This window comes from Triplophysa dalaica, chromosome 15, assembly GCF_015846415.1.
Source record: "Triplophysa dalaica isolate WHDGS20190420 chromosome 15, ASM1584641v1, whole genome shotgun sequence".
Taxonomy (NCBI): Eukaryota; Metazoa; Chordata; class Actinopteri; order Cypriniformes; family Nemacheilidae; genus Triplophysa; species Triplophysa dalaica.
The window spans coordinates 9,726,783-9,752,639 of record NC_079556.1 but is presented as its reverse complement, the minus strand read 5'-3'; the positions used below and the strand labels follow the sequence as shown (position 1 = coordinate 9,752,639).

General features: G+C 39.5%; 2 protein-coding genes across 2 annotated transcripts in view; one reads left to right on the top strand and one right to left on the bottom strand.

The window, feature by feature from the left end:
* The window catches only part of ush2a (Usher syndrome 2A (autosomal recessive, mild)), a 202,067-nt gene extending 184,904 nt beyond the window's left edge, over window positions 1-17,163 (top strand). Inside the window, exons 62-74 of the mRNA XM_056768674.1 lie at window positions 1,961-2,188; window positions 2,262-3,781; window positions 5,932-6,253; window positions 11,277-11,483; window positions 11,562-11,800; window positions 11,929-12,146; window positions 12,231-12,407; window positions 12,681-12,764; window positions 13,621-13,856; window positions 14,536-14,601; window positions 15,293-15,517; window positions 15,618-15,749; window positions 16,219-17,163. Of these exons, the coding sequence (XP_056624652.1) occupies window positions 1,961-2,188; window positions 2,262-3,781; window positions 5,932-6,253; window positions 11,277-11,483; window positions 11,562-11,800; window positions 11,929-12,146; window positions 12,231-12,407; window positions 12,681-12,764; window positions 13,621-13,856; window positions 14,536-14,601; window positions 15,293-15,517; window positions 15,618-15,707 (3,612 nt within the window). The 3' untranslated portion in view covers window positions 15,708-15,749; window positions 16,219-17,163. The remainder of the gene's footprint in view (window positions 1-1,960; window positions 2,189-2,261; window positions 3,782-5,931; window positions 6,254-11,276; window positions 11,484-11,561; window positions 11,801-11,928; window positions 12,147-12,230; window positions 12,408-12,680; window positions 12,765-13,620; window positions 13,857-14,535; window positions 14,602-15,292; window positions 15,518-15,617; window positions 15,750-16,218) is intronic.
* A 41-nt stretch (window positions 17,164-17,204) lies between these two features.
* kctd3 (potassium channel tetramerization domain containing 3) lies at window positions 17,205-25,781 on the bottom strand. Its single transcript, XM_056768672.1, has 18 exons — window positions 25,419-25,781; window positions 24,597-24,650; window positions 24,214-24,259; window positions 23,952-24,025; window positions 23,787-23,845; window positions 23,516-23,596; window positions 23,249-23,404; window positions 22,245-22,335; window positions 21,989-22,179; window positions 21,784-21,899; window positions 21,556-21,643; window positions 21,358-21,474; window positions 21,111-21,281; window positions 20,868-21,023; window positions 20,644-20,740; window positions 19,958-20,154; window positions 19,736-19,874; window positions 17,205-19,615 (listed from the first exon to the last, which is right to left on the bottom strand). The coding sequence occupies exons 1-18, from the start codon at window positions 25,487-25,489 to the stop codon at window positions 19,042-19,044; spliced, it is 2,478 nt and encodes an 825-aa protein (XP_056624650.1). The 5' UTR covers window positions 25,490-25,781; the 3' UTR covers window positions 17,205-19,041.
* Between the last annotated feature and the right edge of the window lie 76 nt (window positions 25,782-25,857).

The following is a 25,857-nucleotide window of genomic DNA, read 5'->3' as shown; positions in this document are numbered from 1 at the left end:
TGTATTTTGTAATTTTACCATTTTAACTATTTCATACACCATTTATCTATTTTTTGCCTGTACTAAGCTCTCCTGTATTTACTTTAAAGCTGCTTTGATACATTATACAATCTAGAAATATTTTTTTATCAAATTGACCTTTTTTGAACACTTCTCAATGGCAAGTAATCAATATGACATAATTTGACTTGAAACTACTTACAGTAAACATAGATACTTAGTTACAGATTGCTGCTTTAAGAAACAAATAAAATAAAAAAACTTAAAAAAATATATTCAGACATTGTTCTCTCCGTTATTTGAGTTGTCGGTATATATCAGTTTTCTAAAATTCTCATACAGAATCACCCACAGAATGCAGGTAGGGTTTACTTCAAACATTGCCTAAAACCTCTTTTGCCAAAGGCTTCATTTGATGCTTTTTGATGAGGCATTTCCCAAGCACTGTAGCTGTTAGCGTAATACTAATAAAATCAAGCTCGGGCTGAAGTCAGCAACGGCGGGCCGGGACAGTGTGTCTACTGTATGCAAATGAAGCAGTCCCACACCTTTGAAGGGTCAGGAATCTCCACTTTCATCTAATCAGCATAATTGTTGTGACAAATCCACATGGTTATTCTTAATTAAAATCATCCCCTGGCCCAACAGCCCCCAGCGCTGTCACAGGAAATCACACATATGTGAGACGCTAGACCTGCGCTAGCTTGAAAGAGGAAAAGAGGAAAGAAAAGGGATTTTAAAAGACTTTTTTTCCTTTACAAATGACTGATACTATGAGCTAACGCTAAATGGGCTTCTGACTCTGATTCCTCTTTAATGTTTCAAACAGCGAGGACTCTTTCCGGCTTTAAATCGGGAGAAAGTGTAAACTGTTCTATTGTCTTACAAAAGACTGCTTTTGACTTCTATATAGAACTACACAGATCCATGCAGTTTATGATGTTTCAATACTGTTTTCATTGGGTAACTTATAATCAGTGTGTGGTTTTGAATATCTAGATTGTAATATTTGCGGTGTTTTCTCACTAATATACGAATACACCTTACACATCCCCTTTTATAATGAGAAATGCTGCACATAACCAAAAGGCAGCGTAACCGATTCTCTTAATCAAAACTTAAACACTTCCCACACTTTAGGAATCTGTGCCATAAACATTTATTTGGAAATCTATAACAAAAATCAATTCTCTTAGTCGCTTTTTAATGGCTGCCTTGAGTACGCTGGATGAGCGACGACTGCTTGTTAATGTCTTGGTGCTCGTGTTTGGGAAAGTGTTTGATAGCATTGCCATCTAGGGGCAGGATATAAGTCTCTGCGCTGAGATAAACTGAAATGAAACAGCTGTCTCTATTGACAATGTGCATATGTTTGCTGGTTTATAGTCCAAATGTTCTCAATTTTTCAACCACGTAAAAAGGTAGCTTTTTAAATGCCCCAGTGCCTCCCAGCGATGTAATGGATTGGGACGTTAAATCTGCAGAGGGACAGTAGAGAGGGGGTCTGCTGGTTTATTGTTGGGGGTGAGAATTATGTTTGCGTGTTTTCTGGTCGAATTAAATTTTATTTCAGGAATGGAAAAAGCCTGCTGTTCCAAACAAACATCGATTTACAAAATTGTGATTAAACCTGGGTCCAGTAAAATGTTGCATTCCCAAATGAATATCATTTTTTCCTGTCTTGTTGTCAGTATTAATATTCCTGCTATATTTTATTTATTATTTTATCCTTACATTATATTTTGATCCAGGATTTAAATTTATGTTTGATTTAGACAGATTATATTTATATACAATCGATATAAGAAAATTATACCTGAGTACTGCATATATAAAATATGACAACAATTTATTTATAATTAAACAATAATATTATATACTACTACTACCACTACTACTACTTAATATTATATTTTTATTATTTATGTTTATAGCTATTTGTTTATGCTTTGTGTTTTAGGGTAGCTTTTATCAGGCTCATATATTTGGATTGGAGCCGTACACTACATACAACGTACGTGTAGAGGCATTTAATGGAGTCGGCCAGGTGTCCAGTCCCTGGGTCACCATTCAGACTTTTGAAGCTTCTCCCAGTGGTTTGGCTAACTTCAGTGTTGAGAAGAGAGAACATGCTCGAGCACTGCTGCTACATTGGTCTGAACCTGCTTTTCCAAATGGAGTCATCAAGGTATGCTGACCACTACAACTGTAAGATTGCAATATCATAGTCTGGATCTTCCTTAACGTATTTCTTCCCACAGATATACAATGTGTTTAATGAGGGCAACTTGGAGTTCAGTGGTCTTGCGCGACAATTCCTATTCCGCCGTCTGGAACCCTATACCGAGTACACGCTCATCCTTGAAGCTTGCACAGAGGCTGGTTGCACACGTACCGCACCTCAACGCGCAACGACAGAGGAAGCAGCTCCTGCCTCCCAGCCAGCTCCTGCAGTACAGCAGCTCCATGCACGCAGTGTGGAACTCCACTGGTCTCCACCTGCTCAGCCCAATGGTAGGATCCTGCAGTACAAGGTTCTGGCTGTGAGTCTCGAAGACTCCAGTGTACGCAGTGAAGAAGACAACTCTTTGAGAGCCAAGATCGTTTTCACAGAGAACAACACCCAAGCTGGCAACTTCTTCTACAATATGTCTGGCCTGCTGCCCTGGAGCAAGTACAAATTTCGCATTCGGGTTTCAAATGCAGCCGGATATACTGATAGCCCTTGGCTGGTGGTTCACACCAGACAAGCTCCTCCAAGAGGTCTGGCTGTCCCAATTGTCAGTCATATAGACCGCAAGCCTAATGAACTCTTTGTATCTTGGACACCACCTCTGGAGCCCAATGGTGTTCTTCTGACCTACAGGATTCAAAGGGACAACATTGGCTTTCATTTTAGCTTTGACTCTAGCGTTCACAACTACACTGATGTAGATTTAACTCCGTACAGTCTCTACAGTTACGCTGTCATTGCGTGCACCATAGCCGGGTGTGTTACTAGTACGCAGAGACAGATCAGGACGCTAGAAGATGCCCCTGCTAATGTGGAGAAACCATCAGTGTCTGACATCACTTCCTATACCTTTAATGTGACATGGGCCGTACCGTCTTTCCAAAATGGGGAAATCATTGTTTATGTCCTCAAAGTTAATGACGAGGAGGTCTATCGTGGAAAACGTTTGAGCGTCCAGGTGTTGGATCTCCACCCACATGTTTCCTACAGCATCATCTTAACAGCCTGCACAAATGGTGGTTGCACAGCAAGTTCGCCCATCTTTGCCAAGACTAGAGAAGCCCAGCCCTTAGGAATGCCCGCCCCCATTCTTAAAGTCACAGGCCCAGAATCAGTAGAGGTCACGTGGAGAGAACCCCAACATCCAAATGGAGTAATAACAGGGTATGAGCTCCATCGTAAAGGGAGTCTCATTTACACTGGGATTGACACCCGCTACCATGACTTCACGTTACTTCCCAGCATAGAGTATAGCTACACCATCACTGCCAATAATAGTCAAGGGGCAGCCACTAGCCCACCAGCAGTCGCTATGACTCATGCTTCAGCACCCTCTGGTGTGGCACCGCCTAGACTAGAGGCTTCAGGGCCATTTAGTGTTATGGTACAATGGGATCCTCCAGCACGACCAAATGGAGTTATCATTACCTACTCGCTCTACAAAAGAGACCCAGCTGAGCCGAACGTGAAACGCTTTGTTTTTGCTTCACACCACAATGCGTTTCAGAGCCAAACATTCTCCCTCACGGAATTAAAGCCCTACTACAGGTAACAATTCCAGCATGCAGTAGTAACAACGTTAGGTTTAATAGAATGGCAGAAATTGCTCTGCTTAGAAAATATTACTGATTAATGTCCCCGGAACTAGAAGTTGCGATAGACTTTACTTCTGCGTTCTGACGTATTTCCAAGTGAAACCGAATATAGAATAAGAATAATAATGGGTGTGGCTTTTGTTTTCCACTGAGAATTGATCGGATGAATAGAAACAGACGTTTCATTTTGAAATTGAACTGGAAGCAGACTTTACTGTTGGAGGGGAGGAGTTAATTGATGTTCTGTCCAAATCGTCTAAGTGACGTCTTCAGAGAATGATAGCCAGTAGAGGGCGGAAGATTTTGCTAAAAGAGAGAGGGAGGATTTCGGAGTGTCTATCTCCAATGAGTACAAATACACCGCCTTGTTGGCAGAGACTATTTGCACTAGCTCCGCCCACCAATATGTGCTTGGAATATTCAATGCCATTTCATACAGAGACTCCAGTGGTGGAAAGTGTAAAGTCTGTATAGCTTAACATAGGATACCGAAGTACTAATCCACCTTTTGCTGAAAATGCTCTTTAACCTTTTTCTATTACCTTACAGATCATAAAGGCTGTAATTTATATTTTTTATTCATAATGTTTGGGTTTAGGGTAAGGTTGGTGGTTGAAGTAGGGCTTTAATAAGAAGATTAAGTTGCCATCATTTTAATAATTCAAAATGATTCACACTCTTTATTACTGCATAATGTTTAATGCACAACAATACTGAGGTGAAAACAGTAACATTATCTGCCACTATTTATAAGTAAATAGCATTTAACTACTATTTCTATTTAATCCAAAGAAAAAACAGCTATTTTTGGTTAGTGTAAATAGCATATTGCAAAGAAACCTATTGCTATTTACACTTAGTGCAAACAGCGGCTGCCTGAAGATTTTTTGGGGAAAATGAATTAAAAATATTAACCAGACAGAAATAGCTATTTATAATAAACATTGCAATATTCCATTAAAAGTGGTCATTTTCTTTTTTATTTCATGGGGACTTTAAGGTGTGGATTGTTATGTTAAATGAATGACACCTCACCTTTCCGTCATTTAGTCTCTAGCAACCCACAGAACAGTGTGCCATAGCAACAGCTTAGCAACAGCCTAGCAAACACCACAACAACTGCCTAGCAACTAGCCAGAGCACTTTGGCAACTGGACAGCAATGTCCTTGAAACCACCCTTTGGCAGTGAGTTTGCACAAGCGAGCTCGTAATTTTTATTTTGTAACAGCAGTCCACAAAAATAAAAAGTTACTAATTTACAGTAAATTGTAGCTTGTAATATATTGAATGACAAATATACAATATACATTGTCGCATCTTGGATGGTGATTTTTTGAGTGATTGTTAGTTAAAGACACCTTACAAATTCAAATCTCAAATTTAACACCATCTCCAGAGCATTTTATGGGGTGTTTTTTAAACTGAACATGTGTCAGCCCCCTCACTGTTTCATTAAAAATAGATACAATGATAAAACTTTATAAAATAAGGAGGAAGGATAGAAATATCCTGTGCGGGAGGAAAGTAGTCAACCTTGAGCCTTTTCTACTTTTTCCATCTGTGGCATAGATAAAGACGGTCAAAAGGAGGAGGTACTCAAATGAGGGATGACCAAAGTCGGGGGCTGTATACGTATGTTGAAGTGAAATCTAGATAAGTGGGTGATGATAATGGTTCATCAACATTATCAACTCGCAACTCATTGCCTCTTTGGAACGACCTTCCGCTTATTCTCCCCTCATCTCTCCCTTTTCTCCTTCAGTCCCTCGCTGGTGACCTTCTGAAGGAGAGGACCGTTCATTGTCTATACTTAATGTTCATAACAACAAAAAAATATTTACTTACTAGTATAGGGACAAAAATGTGATTTATCTTTTTTATATTTGCCATTAATGAGGTCTATAAATAAATGTAAAAATATTAAAGTTATTACCTACTTTTTTTCTTCAATGGCTTCACACAAAAAATCAGATGTGATACTTTGGAACAATTCAATACATATTTTATGTATATGCACTTTACACATTGAAAACATTTGCTCATTGTGCACTGATATTTTAACAAATGTGTTTGACATTTGTTTATTTTTGTTTATATTGCAGGTATGAGGTGAGAGTGGATGCCTGCACACTTTTAGGGTGTGCAGCTAGTGACTGGTCTTCAGTGCAGACGCTTGAGTCGCCCCCTACTGGCCAACCTGCTCCATTGCTGGACTTACAGACTAACACTAAGGGCATACAGACTGTGTTCTTGGTGTCCTGGTCACCTCCAGCTGAGCGTAATGGGAAACTTTTGTTCTACGAGTTGTACCGCAAACAGATTTCAGACACAGAAAGCCGCTCTACAGAAACATTGGTCTACCGTAACTCCTCAACCTCTTGTCATGATGACAAACTGCAACCCTACACAGCCTACAAATACCAGGTCATATAACTATTTTTCAATCCACTTATTTGGTCATTTTATCAAAAGAAAATGTAAACTGAGTTAGATTAAGAGTTAACTGCATTATACAAAAAAAACATGACTTTTACCTTTTTAAAAGGGATAGTTCACCCGAAACTGAAAATTTTGTCATCGTTTACTCGCTCTATTGTCATTTTAAATCCGTATGGCTTTCTTTCTTACGCAAAACACAAAAGAAGATATTTTGAAGAATGTGGATAACCTAACAAGGGCAGTACACATTCACTTCTATTGTATTAAAACAAAACCAATGCAAGAGAATGGTACCACCATTATTCGGATACCAACATTCTTCTTAACTCTTTCAACGCCATTGACGAGTTATCTCGTCAATTAAAAAAAAACGCTTCCCCGCCAAAGACGAGTTATTACGGCAATCAGTGTTTGTACTGTTGTACAGCAGGTGCCGCTATTACACACCTTTGGGCAAAGTACAGATTCCCAGAACCTAGAACGTATATGTTTTGGCGGTTTTTAATGATTGTTCTGAGTGTATCTGGGCGGAATCTTTGACAAAAACGTTAATTATCTCGGCTGTTTAATCAAAGTGATGCATTTTTGTAGACACCTACCCTCATATACGGAGTGATAAAAACGAACAAATGAAGATAGAAGAATACGGTTTATTTTGTTTAAAAGCAGAGACTCTTCATTTGACATATTGTTTGTCCATATATTCTTTACAGAAAATTTACCGTGAGCCATTAAAGTTGTGTGAAAGTGTTAAAAAACGCTGGCGTAGGCTGGCAAATTTTTTTTTAAAAGGCTGGCGGCGAATGAGTTATGATCTTCTTTTGTGTTCTTCAGAAGAAAGCCATACAGGTTGAAAATGACGGATGGGTGAGGAAATGATGACAGAATTTTCATTTTGGGGTAAAAGATCCCTTTAAAGGTCTCCTCATACGACCGCTTTCAACAAGTTGTTATGATTTATTAGGGTCTTCATGAAATGTCTGGAACATATTTTGCTTAAAAACACTCAATGGCTGTGTTAACAAAACCCTTCTTGCCTCGTCAAAAACAGCTCTCCTCACAGCAACCCGTTTTAGTGCATGTCTCTTTAAAAATGATGAGTTAAAGCGCACCCTGCAGCCTTCTGTCCGGCTTTTCAACACATGAGTTGTACTGCCATGGCAATGGTTTAGCTAAATTACGTTTCCTGAATTCTTCTGCGGTTAGTTTCGTCTTAAACATCTCAAATCATTCGTCAGGAGACAAAGAAATCCGTCATAGCAAACAGCCTCACTTTATGCGTGTATGCTTGCCTAAAATCAACGGATTGCGCACCTGCAAGTGCTTGTCGTTGACAAGTTATAACGTTACACACACAACGTGAAAGCATAACTAGTATGCTGTGAATGATTTTTCAGCGTAAGCACGAATGATTAGAGACATTTGAAATGAAACAGATAAACGCACATTCATTCATACAGCTAAACTCCAAGTGTCCATCTGCACTTATATACATCAAGTTTAACACTGGCTTTGAATGTTCTATTTAGCCCGTGACTGAAAGCTCCCTTCGCTATCATAAACTAATGTTATCCTCCAATGTATACGGTACATTTACGAAAATTCAGACTGTTGATAAATATTACTCACATTGGCAGTTTTGTCTTGTTTTGGCACACCATATCAAACTTACCGGGTTCTTATTTTTCAAGTTTTCTGAAATGTTAGATGCACCCGGGGCCCGACTATAGCACTTATAACACAGAAAAAGTGAGGTTTGTTTTATATGATGAAAAATGTGAGTGGTACCTATCCATGCTTTTATGGCTTCCATAGTTCAACCATGGTTAAAGGGTTAGTTCACCCAAAAAAGAAAATTCTTTCATCATTTATTCACCCCCTTGATTGTTCAAACCTGTATGACTTACTTTGAAGTGTTGGTCACCAAACAACATTGGCTCTCATTGACTTCCATGGTATGGACACAAGACCGTTGAGACTCTTCTCAAAATATCTTCTTTTGTATTGACAAAAGAAAAAGTCATGCAGGTTTTGAATGACGGAAGGGTGAAACATGATGACTAATCACACTTTTCTTTATTTTCTCTCTGGGTTGCCATGAATATCTGTATATAGGATTTATATTCACCAGGTAAAAAACGTAAATCTCAACTCTTTGTGAAGTAACTGCACATCATTAGCAAGCACCACTAATAAATGACAGATCATGAATAAAAAAATGATTCCTCAAGACTTCGTGATACTGTATTCTTATTATGCATAACAGTTTAGGGTAATCATGAAACAAAGCGTGATTAAATATGCCACAGAAAGCCGTCCTCAAGTAATATTAAATTAGCATGATTATGTGCCGCATCCGTGTTAAATGTTTTTCTCATCTACGCTCTTTCATTCACACAGACAGGCATTTAATCTCACTCGCTATATTCATCGCACCTCCGTCGCCTTACGAGACCTTTCTTTAATTGACAGCCTAGCCTTTGGAGCAAAATAACATTAGCATTTGACTGTCAGGCCTGAGAGGCGTGAGCTGATCAGAGGGAAATTGATAGAGTTTGCATGATTGTTCCATCTTATTTATGAGCTGTAATTTATGACAGCTGGCGGGCGGAGCTGAGTGATGACGGACAAGCGACAGGGCCATTAATCTGGGCGCGGGTGAATGCTGACGATTACGATCGAAGCCATCGAATTAGCTGTTAGGCCTCCCAAATGTAGTATTGGAAAGACCTTTTAATGCCTATTGGCTGCCCCCGGGGAGGTTGCTAACTACACCGGACACGTGCGTCTTGACATGAGTACAAAACATTGTGGAAAATGACTGTCACTAAAAGTATTTTGAACATATTTAGGTCTTTGCCTAGCAACAATCTCCCATTTTGTTGTTTTACTAGTTCTTACACAAGGGCAAGTGTCCCAAAGCCATCCCATGTTAAGAGGCTACATATTTTATTGACACTTTTATGTCAAATCTTAATTAGCCTAGTGCTCATAACAGAAAAGAGAACTTTTGGCCCCGTGTCCAATCGAAGGGGCGTGGCCATGGCCAATGAGGAGCTGTCGCCGGGCAGACTCGGCCCTCGCGACGTCCGCCCACATCCATTAGGGCTCGCTCATGAAATAGTTTTATTTTCCCGCGTTAATTACAGCTCTATATGCAAGTGCTTCGGTAGCTATAAAACGTCTGCGCCTCACACAAGGGCACAAAAATGTCCTGACCGACTCCACTTTAAAACGTTGCGCCGGTATCTCTTCACCAAATTTGTTATGATTTATCCCTGAGGGATATACCTGGGGTTATTGCGCTGCTTTGTCGGGATGTCACGTGAACTGTTGAACCTTTTCTTTCTTCGGGCAATGAGATGTTTCTGAGATGTTCCCGCCACATCTCCACTGCCCCCCACAAGACTCCGACACGTCTAGTCGTCACTTTGGCAGCGGAAGGAGTTCGGAATGTGAAATCAGCCAGCGCCTCATGCAGTCCCCGCGTATTGCCACTTAGATCTATCATCTGGATTGATCACAGTGTAATTGCCTATTATTGAAGCTAATTTAACCCTATCCACGGGAACATCCATCTGCCGGCGCTATTACAACTGACAATCTACAAATTACTTACCCATGCAAATAGCGACCCCACCTGACCTTTTCTTGGTCTTCTCGTGTAATTATACAAACAGCTCGTCTCGTAAATAAGATTACTTCACCTTTCCATGTGTTCATTTACTCCTTGATGAAGGTGAAATTTAATTTTAATGTAGATTGAGACCGGAGCGATTCTGTAATGGATGCCGGTGTTTTGGCTATTAGTGACAGCAGGGTTTGGAGGGTGCGAGACTACTGACTCCTCAGAGCAGTTCGAGGGGTAGTTTCCTTTCGCCGAGGCGCCACGGGCCGGCCCATCAGGTGAAGGTGACTCCTTTTTTAAGAAATGGAAGGTGCAGAGTCTCCGTTCTGTCTGCCGGCCTCCGTTCTGTCTGCCGGCCCACCTCAAAGCCGGTGTCGGTATCAAATCCAGCTTTATATTGGAGTGCAGGTGTTAGAGTTGCCCAGCCGTCTATACACTCACCTGTATGGTAGCTTTGTATAGTCAAGTTCAACAAATCTGTGCTTCTCAGTTGTTTTCAGGACAAAGATCTGTTCAGAAGAAATAAATAATCCTCAACTAGATTGATTTGCCAAATGTTAACTCCAGAAGTTTCAGTTCAACAACTATAGTCAACTAAAACAGGTCCAAAATGGTCTATACTAACAGTCATTTTGAATTTAATTTAAAGAATTTTTATTTATTTAAAAAAATCTTTTTAACATAAATATAAAAATATAAATATATTTTATGTATTTTTATAATATGACTCGTTGGAATGCTTGATTCTGATTGGCCAGTCACAAAATTTGCAGGTTCGTTTTTCCCAGATAACCTCTCAAAACGAATAACACGGGGTAACCTGGATGCAGCAAATATTTTTTTGACAAATTTAATATAAATATGTCTTTAAGTAACATATATGACATTATATTTACAAACGATTAAACCAAATTGCCTGCTCATTACATTTGAGTGTTGTTTCTTAGTTTAAAACCAAAAGTAAACAGGTCTGCATTCGCTAATAAATAAGCTAATAAAATATTTCAAATACACATTTCATGTCCAGTTTTTTCTCATGTCCCGTGTAATAAAGCGGGAAAAACTGTCAGGGCTTATTTCTGCAATAATACAATTAATATACAATAAAATATAAACATAAATGAATTTCAATAAAATGTAAAGTGAATTGTTATACTATAACCAAACACAGACCGGCGTCTGATGAAACCGACTATAAAAGTTTTTACTGTATATTATAATTAATATATTAAGCACTTTAAACTGTACTTTATGTTTGAAAAGTGCTATACAAATTAAATCTTCTCATAATAAACAAATAATTACAATTATCGAATTTCATAAAATTGCATTTATAGTTATCTATGTGTTGTGAACGTATCGTTTTGCTCATCATTTTAGGTGTGGGCTGTAAACTCAGCCGGTCGTATCAGTAGCCCCTGGGCTCAAGGCCGCACGGGTCCGGCTCCTCCAGAGGGAGTAGGACCCCTCAAATTCCTGCACATCCACGCCACCTCAGCTGTGGTGGACATCAGCCCACCTACCAAGCCAAACGGCATCATCAGCCTCTATAGGGTCTTCACACTCAACAAAGACTCATACCAGCTGGTACACAACATTCTTCATAAACACATTAGCTGGAATACTGTGATTGTAGAATTCATTAGAAATTTTGTGTTTCTTAAGCTTTCTGAGGGGACGTCGCATCAGCAGACTCTTTACAGACTTAGACCCTTCACACTGTACTCTGTCGGGGTGGAGGCTTGCACCTGTTTCCTGTGCTGCAGTCGAAGCCCCCTGAGTGAGCTCCACACCCAGGCCTCTGCACCCGCCCAGCAACCTCCACCACGCCCGGTCACCATCACCTCCCGCTCGGCTCTGGTGGAGTGGGACATCCCGTCTGAGCCCAATGGCATTATTGAGAGGTACAAAAATAATCACCATTCTGTGATATCATTTTTTTTTATGTTGTCCAGCTGTATTAAAATTTAAACCTGCTAAACCACTCCTGAATGCAAAAAATCTTTCCCATACTTCCCTCGCATCGCCGTAGCTATGAGCTCCACGTACGATCCGGCTGTCCCCAACCGCTGCAGCCAGTCGCTGTGTCTTGTGTCATCGGCTCTGCAGAAATCAAATTCTTCGGGATTGGACGGACCTTCAACATCACAGGCCTGCTGCCCTACGCCAGCTATGAACTGCGTGTGGTTTCTCACAATAACATGGGCAACACTGTATCTGACTGGGTCTCCGTCACCACAATGACAGAACGTAAGTAGTCTCCTTCTTATTGCACACTGTACAACCACTTTTCATGACGATTACCATTTTTATTATCTCAATGTTTTCCTAAAGCCCCTCAGTTTAAGGAGGCCTTCGTGGTGCAGAGTAACATCACAACCATGTTTGTGGATTGGAGCGGCTCTTTCTCTCTCAACGGTCCTCTGAGAGAATATTCTCTAACCGAGAGCAACCTGCGCATCTACAGCGGCTTCCACAGCTCGCTGCACATTCCGCGCACATCTGATAAAAGTACGTTTGTCGTTACACAGCATTGTAAGCAGCAGCTGTTCCAATGAACACATCCCGTTCAGTTTTTTCCCAGCAATAATTTGTAATTCTAAGACAGACCTATGTGACGCGAGGGTTTCTTATTCTGTTGTCATTCTCTGTCATTCACGCAACTGTAACTCATTCCCAAGTTTTGATCTCCTTGCCGGATTGTTTGCTTTCTTGCTCTGAAACTCATTGATTCTCTTTCATGCTCCTCTATCATCACCTTCACTCTCTTCTTCCTGTCCTCAGCTTTTGTTTTTCAGGTTACCTGTACCACAGACAGTGGCAGTGCCAGCTCTCCTGTTATCAAATACAACACAGCCACCGGTACAGGTATGTGTCCTCGGGCCTGGCAGGTGAAGGTGACACTTCATTATGATAACAGAAAAAATGGCTTGTGTCTCCATTCCGTCTGAGCAAAGCCAATCCAGTGTCAGTAGGCACACCCAGTGCCCCTGTGATATAATAGTAGAAAACTAAAGTTGACCAGTATTTTTATTTAAAACGCACCATATGCTTTTAGAGGGACGGTTCAACAAAAAATGAAAATTCTCTCATCATTTACTCACCTTCGCGATGTTCCACATCTGTATACATTTCTTTGTTCTGATGAACACAGAGAAAGATATTTGCAAGAATGCTTTTAACCAAACAGAGCTCGCCCCCTCACTTTTGACTACCATTCTATTTTTACCTACTATAGTTGTCAATGGGGGGCGAGATTTGTTTGGTTATAAGCATTCTTCCAAATGTCTTTCTCTGTGTTCATAAGAACAAAGACATGTATACAGATTTGGAACAACTCGAAGGTGAGCAAATGATAACAGAACCTTCATTGTGGGGTGAACTGTCCCTTTAATGTCATTTTAAGTCTTTTCCTGCAACTTTTAATGCTTGACCATTTATCCAAAGCAACAGAATGATTTAAATATAAATCATAGACTCATAATATATACTTATAAGTCATAAAAACAAACTACAAACTAAAAATAACCATTAAATCTACTATAATATATAGTTTTTTTAAGACGTTCTGGAGAAATTGTCCAAAAACAAGTTTCTTGCTTCTAAGAAACTAGCAGATGTGTAAATCCATTGGTTAGAAATGTAATTTTCCATTTCATGAGATCCGTTGTGGTGGACTTGCTGGTAATTATTAAACTGCTAATATCATATTTCATATTCATAGATATTGCGGAGTCCAATTCAGGGGGTAAAACAGGTTTGTATGGGGCTGAAAACAGATTCTACAGTGAATTATGGTTCATCATTCTTATGGCTTTCCTGGGATTATTCCTGCTGGCTCTGTTGATGGGTCTGGTGTTGAGACGAGCCCTAAGCAAGCCCCCCTTCATCAGAGAGAGACCTCCAATAGTCCCTCTGCAGAGGAGAAGTACCAAATATCCTCCTAATGACTCCTATCTGGTGAGACATACTGTTATCATAGAGTGAACTGTTTCCATGTTGCAGACTACTTTTCTTTTTTATTCGTTTCATAAATGTGTACTGTTCGACAAACTAAATGTTAAAGATAAAGGTTTTTTTTTTTTTCTTTCATTCTGTAACTTGCACTTGCTTTAAATGTCCACAAGAGGGAGTGCCAACACTTATTTTTGTACTGCCACTGTACAGGAATGTCAGAGAAAGAGGCTTGTTTAAAATAACAAAATAACAAATAAATAAATAAAATACTTATCTTTCTATGATGTACACATATTCCTGGATTGACCTACTTTTTATGCAGTGAATAACACAAACAATGATTTGGATGCTGTATCCCACAATGCAGTGCATTTAAACTGACCTTTTATTTCTAGCTTAATAAATTACCTGAAATTAATATCAGCAATGAGTTTAAATCAGACATATTAAATAAACATCATCAACTTTAATATTTCAACCCTCATAACTTCCTGACATTCCTTTTAAGGAGCAGGCCAACCACTACCAATCTTTACATTTATGCATTTGGCCTACGCTTTTATGAAACGCGACTTACATTGCATGATACTATATAATTTGTATCTATGTATGTCCCCTTTCTCTTAAATCTGCTGTTTCATCTTTTGACTCCTGGTTTCATGGGCTGTGTTTGCTGTCACAGAGATCTTCCTCTGAGCTCTGCTCTAACCACGCTTCCTCTGCTCTGCTTCACCCTGATGAAACAATGGTAAGCGCTCACGAATGCCCATCCCTCTCTCTCTCTTCCCAGCTTGACAGACCGGATGCTTCCTGCAGTATAACACTAAAGCACTTTGCCATGCACTCTGAGGTACAGGGCTCTTACACAACTCTGCTTTCCTCTCTGGAATGTTTTTAGAAGATTCTCAACTTTTCACTTTTTAAGCTTTTCTTTCTCATTGTGGTAAATACGTTAACCATCAGTATTACTGACGCTTATACTTAAAAATTATATTATTATGTATTTTCCTCACCCTCATTCCAAACCTGTATGACTTGCTCTTTTCTGCAGAACACAAAAGAAGATATTTTGAAGAATGTTGGTAACCGAACTACATTGGAGTCCTTTGACTTCTATTGAATGAACACATTCACAGAGACGTTTCTCAAAATATCCTGTTCTGTGTTCCGCAGAAGAAAAAGTCAGAAAGATTCTGAATGACATACTGATGGTGAATGCATGATGTCAGAAATGTAATTTTTAGAGAACTGTCTTTTTAAAAGTGCCGCCTATAATAACTTCCTGTTCATTCACATTCATGGAGTGTGTAGTGCTGTGTTTTCATCTCTCCTCAGTCCTCACTGACTCGGGTTGAATGAATGCTACTGGTGTTTCAAAGAGTTTACTGTGTGCAATAAAATAATTTGTGAGTGAGGAACAACCTGGTTTTTATCATCAGGGTTTGACTGACACTAAGATCGGAGGAACCAGCACCTGCAATAGCAAGCACAGCTACCGGGCCAGCATGTCTGTGCTCCGTGTGCCCAGCCAGAGCCAGCTGAGCCATGCCTTTTCCCAGAATTCACTGCATCGGAGTGTTAGTCAGCTGATCGACACTCAAGATAAGAAGTCTCTTGGCGGAGGAGCGTGGGACGGTGACCTGCACGGAACAGACAGCGGGATGGTGAGATGAAATGTTGTGGTGGATGATTGATGACACAATAAACATGAGAAGAATTTATAAAGACATCTTGTTGACGTTTCCTGCTTTTCTTATGTTGTAGTTTGTGGGGGACGATGAGTTTGTGGAGGCGATTAAAAGCTACAGCTCAGTGAAGAAAGAGCAAACCATGTTTACAGACACTCATTTGTGATGTTTTCATACCGTACACAGAACTTCATGGACAGCATCTTTGGTAATATACATATTTTTTCCCTCTTATGTAAACTTTGGCTTAGTGAGTATCACATTTACAAAAAATATTTTCCTGAACTTTAACCAGGATTTGGTTACTGTTTGAAATGAACGTAATTTTCATTGTTAAATATGAAAACATTCAAGTGAAATATATAGAGGAATGTGACAGTAGCAGTTCCTCATTCTGGAACTTTTTTATTAGTCTGTTGTAAGGTGTTATAGTCAATTTATATTAGTATGTGTGTGCATTTTGAGACAAAACAATAGCAATTATATATTTGAACATATATCAGCGCAAGCTGTTTTCTGTTTAGATAAGTCTAGGACTAGTCTTAAACCCTGCACAGAAAACCACCCCATAAACCATTATTATAAGCAAACTAGTGCGAGGTAAACTATAGAGACATTTTTGAACACAGATTTTTTATGTACTTATTTTTTTTTTTTTAATGTTAATTTTTAAACAGATTTAACTACCTATGGATTCAGCTTTAACTACCCAAGTACAAAAAAGGTGTGAAAAAACATTTAGGACTCTTTGGACTGCAACTGGTGAACTTCAAAAAATAAGCACATGATGCCTCTACATAGACCTACTGAATACTGAATGGGACATAAGGATTACTTACGGTATAGACTGAATCAATCAGCTCAGAAAGAAACAATCTACAATATACTTAGGCAGATGTTTTTCTATACTGTTTTACTCCCTGTTTTCATAACAGGGATATTATTAGACATCATTTATGTTTTAGCGCTTAACATTGGTGCAGAAAATATTGAATACAAATATAACTATACATTACATTATAGATTACAGAAAAGGCTGCAAATTATTCATGCCAATACAGAGTGTGAGTGCACGTCATTGGTCTCTTCAGATGCATGTCTGGAGAAAGGTTGGTAGTTTAGTCCGTGTTTGTTCTATACGGTCAGTAATAATGGAATCATTAAATTTTGTCGTATTTTGCTTGCTAGGCTAAATAATATAGAGCATAAACATTTTCTATGATGCCAATAGATCAAGTGTCTTAAATGTTTGAGTGGAACTCAGAACATCATCACAAATGTCACATTTGGATTTTAGACGTGGCATGTTTTATTTTTTTAACAGAGGTTGTTTTAAACCTACATTGTGTGAAAATATTTTATTTTACATGTGTTATTATTTGATTCACCTGTAAGTGAAGTAAAACAGAACAAGAATTTTATGTGGAGATTATCAGTATTATTTTTTAATGAAATAATATATTATTTTTGCCGGTAAAACTGAACATTCCTCAAATAGGATCGGTAACATGTTTTGTCGATGGTGTCTTGTGCTCTGGAATAAAGTGCTCCTGTTCTTGAGTGATAATTGATGTAATGTAGAAAGTCATGAAATGTTAATGTTTGTAATGTCCATGCTTCCATTGTTAATAAAAGAAAGCACCACTCTTTTATGCAGCTTTTTTTTTATTGTGTCACATGCAGATGACAGAAGTTGAGTACTGTAGCGCATGTATCTTTAAAGGTTTCAATATAATCTACACTTTCACATAAGCATTATTTTCATACCACAAACCGTACTTTCATTCCATTACCTGTATTTCATTGTCAAGGCTGAAATGCACAGAAAATGCACAGAAATCAGGTCGAGACAGTATTCATGAAAGCAAGCAATACTCTTGTCAATGAAAAAATCCCTTCTGTTGAAACATCACAGAAAGCTTTTTAATGAGTTAATTTGATTAAACACGATTGTTTGCTAAGTTTGTTAATATACAGTACTACACAGTATTTTGAGGGGTTAAGTTTAAAGGTGACAAACTAAGCAGTTCAATTTTGTTCACCAAATGTTCACATTTTAAAGCATTTGTAGTAACAAAAAACATTGCTATCGATCCAATCAAATACGTCATTTGTGTCACATGCAAATTATTTAGGAGAAATACATCATCCTTTGTGTTTGTTAAAACAGCTATTTATTTGATTATTTTGTTTTCGGGCGGCGTAGTCTGCTGTCAACACTCTCTGTGTAAACGGTTACACTTGCATAGAAATAATGAGATCATATAGTTTCCTTCAAATAGTTGTCCTTCATTTAGATACATTAACATTGGATACGCATCATTAATGTTATATATACTATACATTTCTCTCTAAAGGAATAAATTGTGCATACAAAGTGTAATTGGTTGAAAAACAAAATCAACCTGCTTGTGAGTCAATGCAAAATTAGTGTCCTTCATGTCAAATATAAATAATTTTTTACCAGGTATTCTTAACAACAGAAGTGCAAATGATAAATAAATGAATAGTGATGACAAAACAGGATGCATGATCCGTTTTAAGTGTTAGTTTATCTTCGAAAGTGGCAGCTATTCACTTCACAACGATGGCAGATGAGGTTGTGGTGTGTTTGTTGGGCACTGCTAGTGGATTAGAAATAACACAATTCACCTTGTAGTTGTGTTAAAGATAAGAAAAATCACGGATACAATTAACTCAGTCGTATTCTTAAAAAAATCCAAATAATACATGATGCTGATATTTAGGTATGAATTTGAACCTGTTGGCTGAAAGCCCTGCTTAATATGTAAAACTACATTTTTAACCAGTTCTGCTTCAGTTGCGATATGTGATAAAGGTCAACTGTCAACCCTCAAGTCTATGAGAAAGGGTAAAACGAAAAAGCAAAGTACATTTTGATTTCTCACAAGAATGGCTGTATCTAAATGAGCAAAAGGCACTGAATAAACTGTAATACACACAGATATCCGGAGGATCAATGCAGAAAGAAATGCATCGTAGTTTCTACAGCGTTTAAACTTTGATAATTAGTTGAACCTCAGTTGTTCAATTGTCCTTCTATTCAAGATAAACGGATACAAGTAAAGATTGACAATAAAGTGCATCACAGTGTTTTGAAATGTACCGCTGAAAGTAGCAACAAGGAAATCTACAGCCACTTATTAAAAATAACATATAAGCAAATAGCAAGGCAGTATTAGGCAAAACAAACACATGGCTCTTAAATTTTGCATTAAAGGTGCAGACACGCACAGCTGAAGTCTAAACAGCCAAGAGTAAATGATTCATTATGACTAGTTACATGCTTACTAATAAAAAACTGCTATTAAACTGTTGCATCTCATATTTCCCTTTTGTTTGTTAGCTGCCAGCTGCTCTTCCTCCAAATGAATCAACAAACGCATTCACTTACACCTGAAACTCTTCCCAAAAATCATCCAATCGACGTAAAATATTATTTTTTGGTATGACCTCTAACCCCTAAACATGTTAAACCATCACTCACATGCAGTTTCAGAACCCTTGCGATGACGTGGAGATGTGGACACTGTAGTCGGAGAGGGCGAGGCGGTGCTAGATGAGTCGCTGCCCCCTCCATCGCCCCCCGAAGGTGGAGGGCTCAGCTGTGGAACCGGAGGTGCCTTTCTCCTGCTCAGAAAATTTGTTTCAAACGTCCCCCTCCTCCTAACCCCCTCCGATCTACAGTCCGCAGCCCCCTCCTCCATCAGATGAGCCCTTCGCCTCAGGTCTCCGGGGCTGTCCGGAGGTTGGCCTGCAGCTGCGGACTGCGTTTCGGACACTCGACAACCCCACAGCTCCAACGTTGAGTTCCTGTTGTCCCCATCTTCACAGCTGTTCTCTCCTGCAGTATGACGCACGTCGTCCTCTTTGGATCCAGAGTGTCCGGTGCTTTCAAGCATGGCCTTGGTCAGGTTTAAGCTGTGGAAGTCTCTGTAGCTGTGGAAGCTCTCGGTGCGTCGAGCACGAGCCAGTAAGGGGCTCTCCCTGTATGGCCGTAGGGCTCCGTAGGTGGCTGTTTCAGGAATGGGGTCATGAGCCTGCAGCTGGAGACTGTACATACACAAAATATTATTAAATCAAAACGGTACGTTAGTCATTTTTTATTATACCTCGATGTGAATGTTTAGTTGTAAAACAACTGTGAGCTATATAGGAATGGTGTGGTCGTACCTGGAGCAGGACTCCTGTAACCGGCTATGCTGTAGCACGGAGGGAGCGGGGCTGATGTTGGGCGTGGCACAACGGGATGTGCTCAGATCACATTGGTCGAGGAGCTTCAGCAATTCTTCCTCTGTCGGGCCGCCTACTTCTGCAAATCGGTGACATAATATCGCAATGAATGTCAACCCTTACAAGCGCATATAGCTGAAATGGATGTTTTGTCATCCGAACCTGGTTCTTTGGGTTTGTCGTCGTTCTTGTTGACCGTGTCCATGGCAGTGGTTAGGTCCCACATCTGAATGCTCCCGTTTGCCTGGCCAGTGAAGAGGAAACGGCGCGGTCTGGAGCCCATGCGGCTAGAGCCCTCACACTCTCGCACCGTGAAACACGTGATGGTGGTTCCGTCGACCGCCTGCACCTCACAGATCCTAGCAAGATTCATCAATGTAAAAACAACGTAGGCTTTTCAGATTTGTATCAGATATGTATGTTTTGCACAAATGTTTGGTGCTATTTTTGTGTTGCAATACTACCATTGACCTGTGAGTGGCAGTATTGAGGTAAGTTGACCACCAGGTTGTAAAGTGAGGTGTTTGGATTTTAACCAGGTTTGACCTGCTCACATGTTCTATACTGTATATTGGACCATGTTTTTGCAAAAGCAAATAGAACAATGTTGATGTGTTTCTTCATCTTTATTCAGAGTAAAGTTAGAGTAATATCACAGAATTTCAGTAAACATTTGCTCACACATGATTCCCAAGTACCCCCTGGCTTTTTAATGCATTTACATGTTTTATTCATGATCAAATATAATTTTTTTCCTAAGAAGTTATTCTCAATCAATATCCTTAATATATAAGACTTCTATGTGTGAGGCATGTGTGTAGTCTTTATAGTACAAGGGTTTCCAGTACCTTTTTCCAGTCGAAGAAAGCCGAACAAACAATTTGTTGGTAATAGGAATGACTTTCTGAATAAACACCTGTTGGTCGTCTCGCTCTCCAAATGGACCTGCATGAAAACACCACACACTTTAACTACCTTGTTTCCATAACACATAAATCTGCTGTTCATACTATCAACTTTCATAGAGTGTCATTTTCCAGACATGGTGGAAGACGACTAACAAAGCTCTCACCTATATCATTGCCGGACGAATAGCTGCTGTGGCTCTCCGTCTCCTCCAGCGAGATGATCTTAAAGGAAGCCAGCGGAGTAGATCCCGGCTGAGTTGAGATCATGCCTCTGAACCGTGTCACCGTCCACGTGCGTACGTGGTTATTGTCAGCGCACACTTTAACAAAGAAGCATTTCAATCATGTCCATTCAATTTTTTCTTATGTGCTCTTCTACAGTATTGGCATATGAGGGGAGTTCTTACCTGAAACTAAGTGTTTCTCTGAAAGCATGATCTTTGTGACGGGGCTGCGGTGGACGGTGAAGGTTTGGAAGAGCTGTGGTCCAGATCCAACAGTCTCGGGATGTTGCACAATGACCCGCACGGCCCCAGAGCTGGTTCCATAAGCGATCTCGATCCAGTTCCCACTCACACCTGCAGAAGGAGCGAGATCAATGACAAGATTTGTATCTATTTATAAGTATCTCAACTTGTTGAAGCTTTGACTGACTGGTTTTAGGAGTCAGGTAGACACTGAGGGCTGTAATTGCATCATTGGATGGGTCGTGGTAGAGTTCTGTCACCAGTAAGTCGTTGTCCTTCATTCTCAGAGGAAACTTCTGCATGTCTGAATAGAGAGAAAGTGACATTTTCACCCTCTGTTATGGCCGATTTGACATTACAGCCCAGAAGCAACCAAGCATCTTACCAATATAGTAAATTGAGCCATTGTTACAACCGAGCAGGAGGAAGGATCCGGCAGTGTCACAGCTTGTTATTGGCACTACATCCTGCACCTGCACAAGCACACAGTACAGATGTCATCATTAGAAACATATCTAAACTATAATGCCAAGTTGACTGTCTAGTTTTATAAACTGATATTTAGTGGTTGCAAAATATTTCTGTATATTTATATTGAAGAAAATCGCTTTACCTGCCAGTGTTGGGTGACGGCGTTCCACACCCCTACCTTCCCTGTGTGGCTGGTGGCAACCAGCTGACTCCCAATAAAAAACAGAGAGTCAACAGGCACTCCAAGATTGAACACACCTATCGAACACACCGCGATTTAACACACCCTCACAAGCTGAACACATAACAACGAATGCGCATTTTAATTCTGTTTGTTTCTTTCCCACCTATTTCACTACCACTTCCTCCATCCTGGATACTCCAGAGTATGATTCTGCTCTCCGAAGATGCTGCCACCATCTTGTCTTTATCTCCATGTGGACCGCCTACGACTTTAGCATTGAGGGCCACCCGCTCGATAGCCCTGTCCAGGTAAGGGCTCGAGAACACCTGCTGCCATCCAGTAGATTCCTTGATCCTTAAGACACAATGTAAGTTAAGTCCAGCCCTAATCATTTTTTTATGAAATCAGCTGATATTTACCTGTAACAAATGACAAAATGTGCATAGGCGGCTACAATCCAGTTATGATGGCCAGCGATGATCAGCACCTTCCTGGGGTCGACCGGAGAGCCTGAGAAAAGGGATCACATTTAAGTTTCCCATTTAGTTCAGTGCCCAAAATCATCAAAACTGAATTCAGAAGTTCTTGTTTTGTGCCGTTTGCTGAATATATGCAAGGGAATGTAGTGAAACAGGTGAACAGAAAGCCTGTGAATTAAATTTGGTTCGTTTTCGTTCATCATTCTTCTCGCATGACTTCACTGAGCACAGAGGATATAAAAGGCTGTTAAGTTGACCTCATCCTGCCTACTGCAATACTGCTTATAAGTGGAATACTTTGTCTTCATGGGACCTCCCCTCCCACTGTCTTTATGTTTTCAACTCTGTGACATTAGAGTAGAGCACACGATGGTCTCTTGTCTGTGTTGAGACATCCGTACTGTAAAACACGTTTCTTCAGCTTTCTTATTGGTGCTTCTGGTACAACACTTATTGCGAAAGTCTGAGATGAACTCGGAATTGAAATTGCCTACATAACATTAAAATAATGTAATTATTATAACAATTCTGACATCATTTACATGTCTGAAGGAATAAGATATATTTGTGGAAGGTAAAAAACTAAATTTAACGTTAATACATGCGGTCCGTGTTTGAATATAGAGAAGTGAAAATAAAAATATGAAATAATGTATTTATAAATGTTGACAGAATTGTGATTTGTTTGCCTTTCACACCACACTTTAATCAAACCACAAGTGTAACTGAGATACTAATAATATTGTTATAATTTTTTCTCACAAGTGTGTCTGTGAGCATAGCAATTACCCCAGAGTCCTCCAAGGGGCACAAATTATACAGTGTGTAAATCGCTTTCGGTAACAAAATCTGCTTAATTTGAATTAAAAATGCATTACAACCTTTTAAACATGCCTCACAATTTCAGTGGAACCACGTTTTGGTATTGAAGTGCTTTTTCTCACCCAGTCTTTGAGGTCCTTCTGCCTCAGAGGGCCCGGGGAGAGAAGACTGTGGGCAGGAATGGGGAAAGCCCCCCTCTGCCCCGCTGGGACCAGAGCGCTCGTCTTGGCCTGCAGCAGCTGCCGTCTGCCCACCAGCATTGCTTCGGGCCGGCAGAGCTGGAGAACAAACATCAGATTGTTTAACAAATGTTATGTTTGGCACGCAGAATGAAAAGGGTTTTCTTTGTGAACCTTTAAGATGTTTCCACAGATATTCTGTAGTTATACCTGGTAGAGGGAGGTAGCCATGAAATAGCACACTCCCACACGACGATCTCTCCAGTTCCTCACACAGATGTAAACGTCGCACTACAGTGTCAAACAGAAATGCAAAATAAGAGCATCATACATATACATTAACAAACATACTGTACTGTATGTACTTAACCGGATGCAGTCACATCTGATTTAGCTTAAAGTGGCTCATTATACTAAAACCTAGATAACTAAAATAACATCCGGATGCATATACAGTAGATCTAGTCCGGTTATGTCATACCTAAGGGTGTAATGCCGTAGAACTCAGCTTCATGTCTCAGGATGCTAATGTTCACCCCCCTATCAGAGGAAGCAGGAAAATCACACGTATTGTACTGTATATGACACAGTATTTTTTGTTCAATGTTGTCTTGTGTACACGATGGATAATAGGTCCATTTCTTACCTTAAGTCCAGTTCTTTAGTCCGAAGGAAGTTTAAAATTGGTGCAAATGCTGTTGGGTCTCTGTCAATAAATATCTGGAACGAAAAAGATCTGATTTACAGTTCTGGGATGAAAACCTTTTTTTAATGTAAGTGATTCAATCCAGCTCATTTTCACTGTGTATTCAGTATTTTGATCAGTTCATGTTCTTTTTCATTATATAGGTACTTACAGAGGTTACTTGGGATTTATGGGTAAGTCATGGTTTCTGATTTCTACTTACGGCTCCAGTTTCATCCCGTAGTGTTGATATTCTCCCACTAAGTAAACTGGGGACGCAAAATAGATTCACACAAAGTTAATGTAATTCTTAAAGAGAAATAGATTTGCTTTATTATTTCACAAAACAATATATCAGTTTAGCAAATGTATCACTGTAAACCGACTACTGTTTGCATCTCTAATGTCATTATTTGGACCATAACTCCAATAGTTCACTATAAACTTAAAAATCCCTTTACCCCTTATGGTCCAAACATTTTTGGCATGCATGTGAATGATGTGATTTTGGACCCTGGGCTGGGTCCGCTGGAGTTTAATATGTATTTAATGGAAATTGATCACATCTTTATTCAAAAAGCTTTGAATGCTCGTTTTGCATCTTACCTTGAGAAGAAAGAATCAGGAATCCATATTAGAGTCTGTCGTGATGTGCTGAACCTGTGAGAGTTCACACAAGCCTTATGTTATATTCCTGCCAAATTTCTCTTTTACTGCGTGGGTTACAACTACTCAACAAGGGGGTTATATTACAATGCACAAAACTTCTCAAATATAACTTCTTAAATACAATAATTAAAATCTTATTCAACAAGAAACATGTTATCAATAGGATCAGATAACATGGATACAGGGTAGTTTTTTACTGATCCGCTTAATAGAACTATTTAAGCACAGTTGCATTGCCCAATAGGCAATAATTATAACAACAATTGTTTTAAACTCACATTTACTGTATAGACATGTCATTTTCAGTTATTTATCATCACAAATATTTACCATGGCAAACATAGTTTATGTTGAAATATTTACATCATTTAAAAAGTAATTCATAATTGCCAAACCTTTATTTTTCAATGTTACTTTGATATGTATATTTTATTTGTCATATTCTGGCATTCATTTGTTTTTATTAAGGAAATGTCTGCCTTTAGTTACCGTTTTTTTCCCCTTGAATTATGACAGTACTATATATTTTATTTATTTCATTTTCATAACATGGCCATACGGAAACTTGTGATGGGGAACGTAACGTTAGTAGTGTTGGTCCTGTTGTGTTACAGTTATGATCTCAAAACTCGCTTTACCGTTATGTACAGCTACAACAACATATAACAAGGTTAATAAACTGCTGTTCTGTGACTTGGCCTTTAATGTCATACAAAACTCCAATGTTTTGACGCAGAGTGCGTCCTGACGTCAGTTTACCTCGTTCCTCCGACATTTAGCTGGATGATGTCACCCATCCCAGATGTTGAACCGTTTCCGATTCCGGCCATCCTCTAATCCCGTACGGTTACCGAGGAGGAATAAACACGATTTTATCCGCTTTGCGCATTTATCCGACCAGAATCCTCAAGGTCCTCCTTATCTTTTCTCGCGACCCTGCAAATTATGCGTCAACACAACGGCGTATTACATGAGGTTGTTCCCACACATTGTTTGCCATATTCAGAGCTTTAATAAACTATTTAAAGCATCTCCTTCAACAACTAAAGGCCTTTCTTTAGCCTGTTAGACAGGGAATCGAAACGCGCTGTGTTGTGGACGCCATTGAGCGATGCTGGAGGGTTGTTGTGGAGGCGATAAGATCCTCAGCCAATCAGACAGCGTCGTTCTTACAGACTCCGCCCTGTGTTTTGGGAGC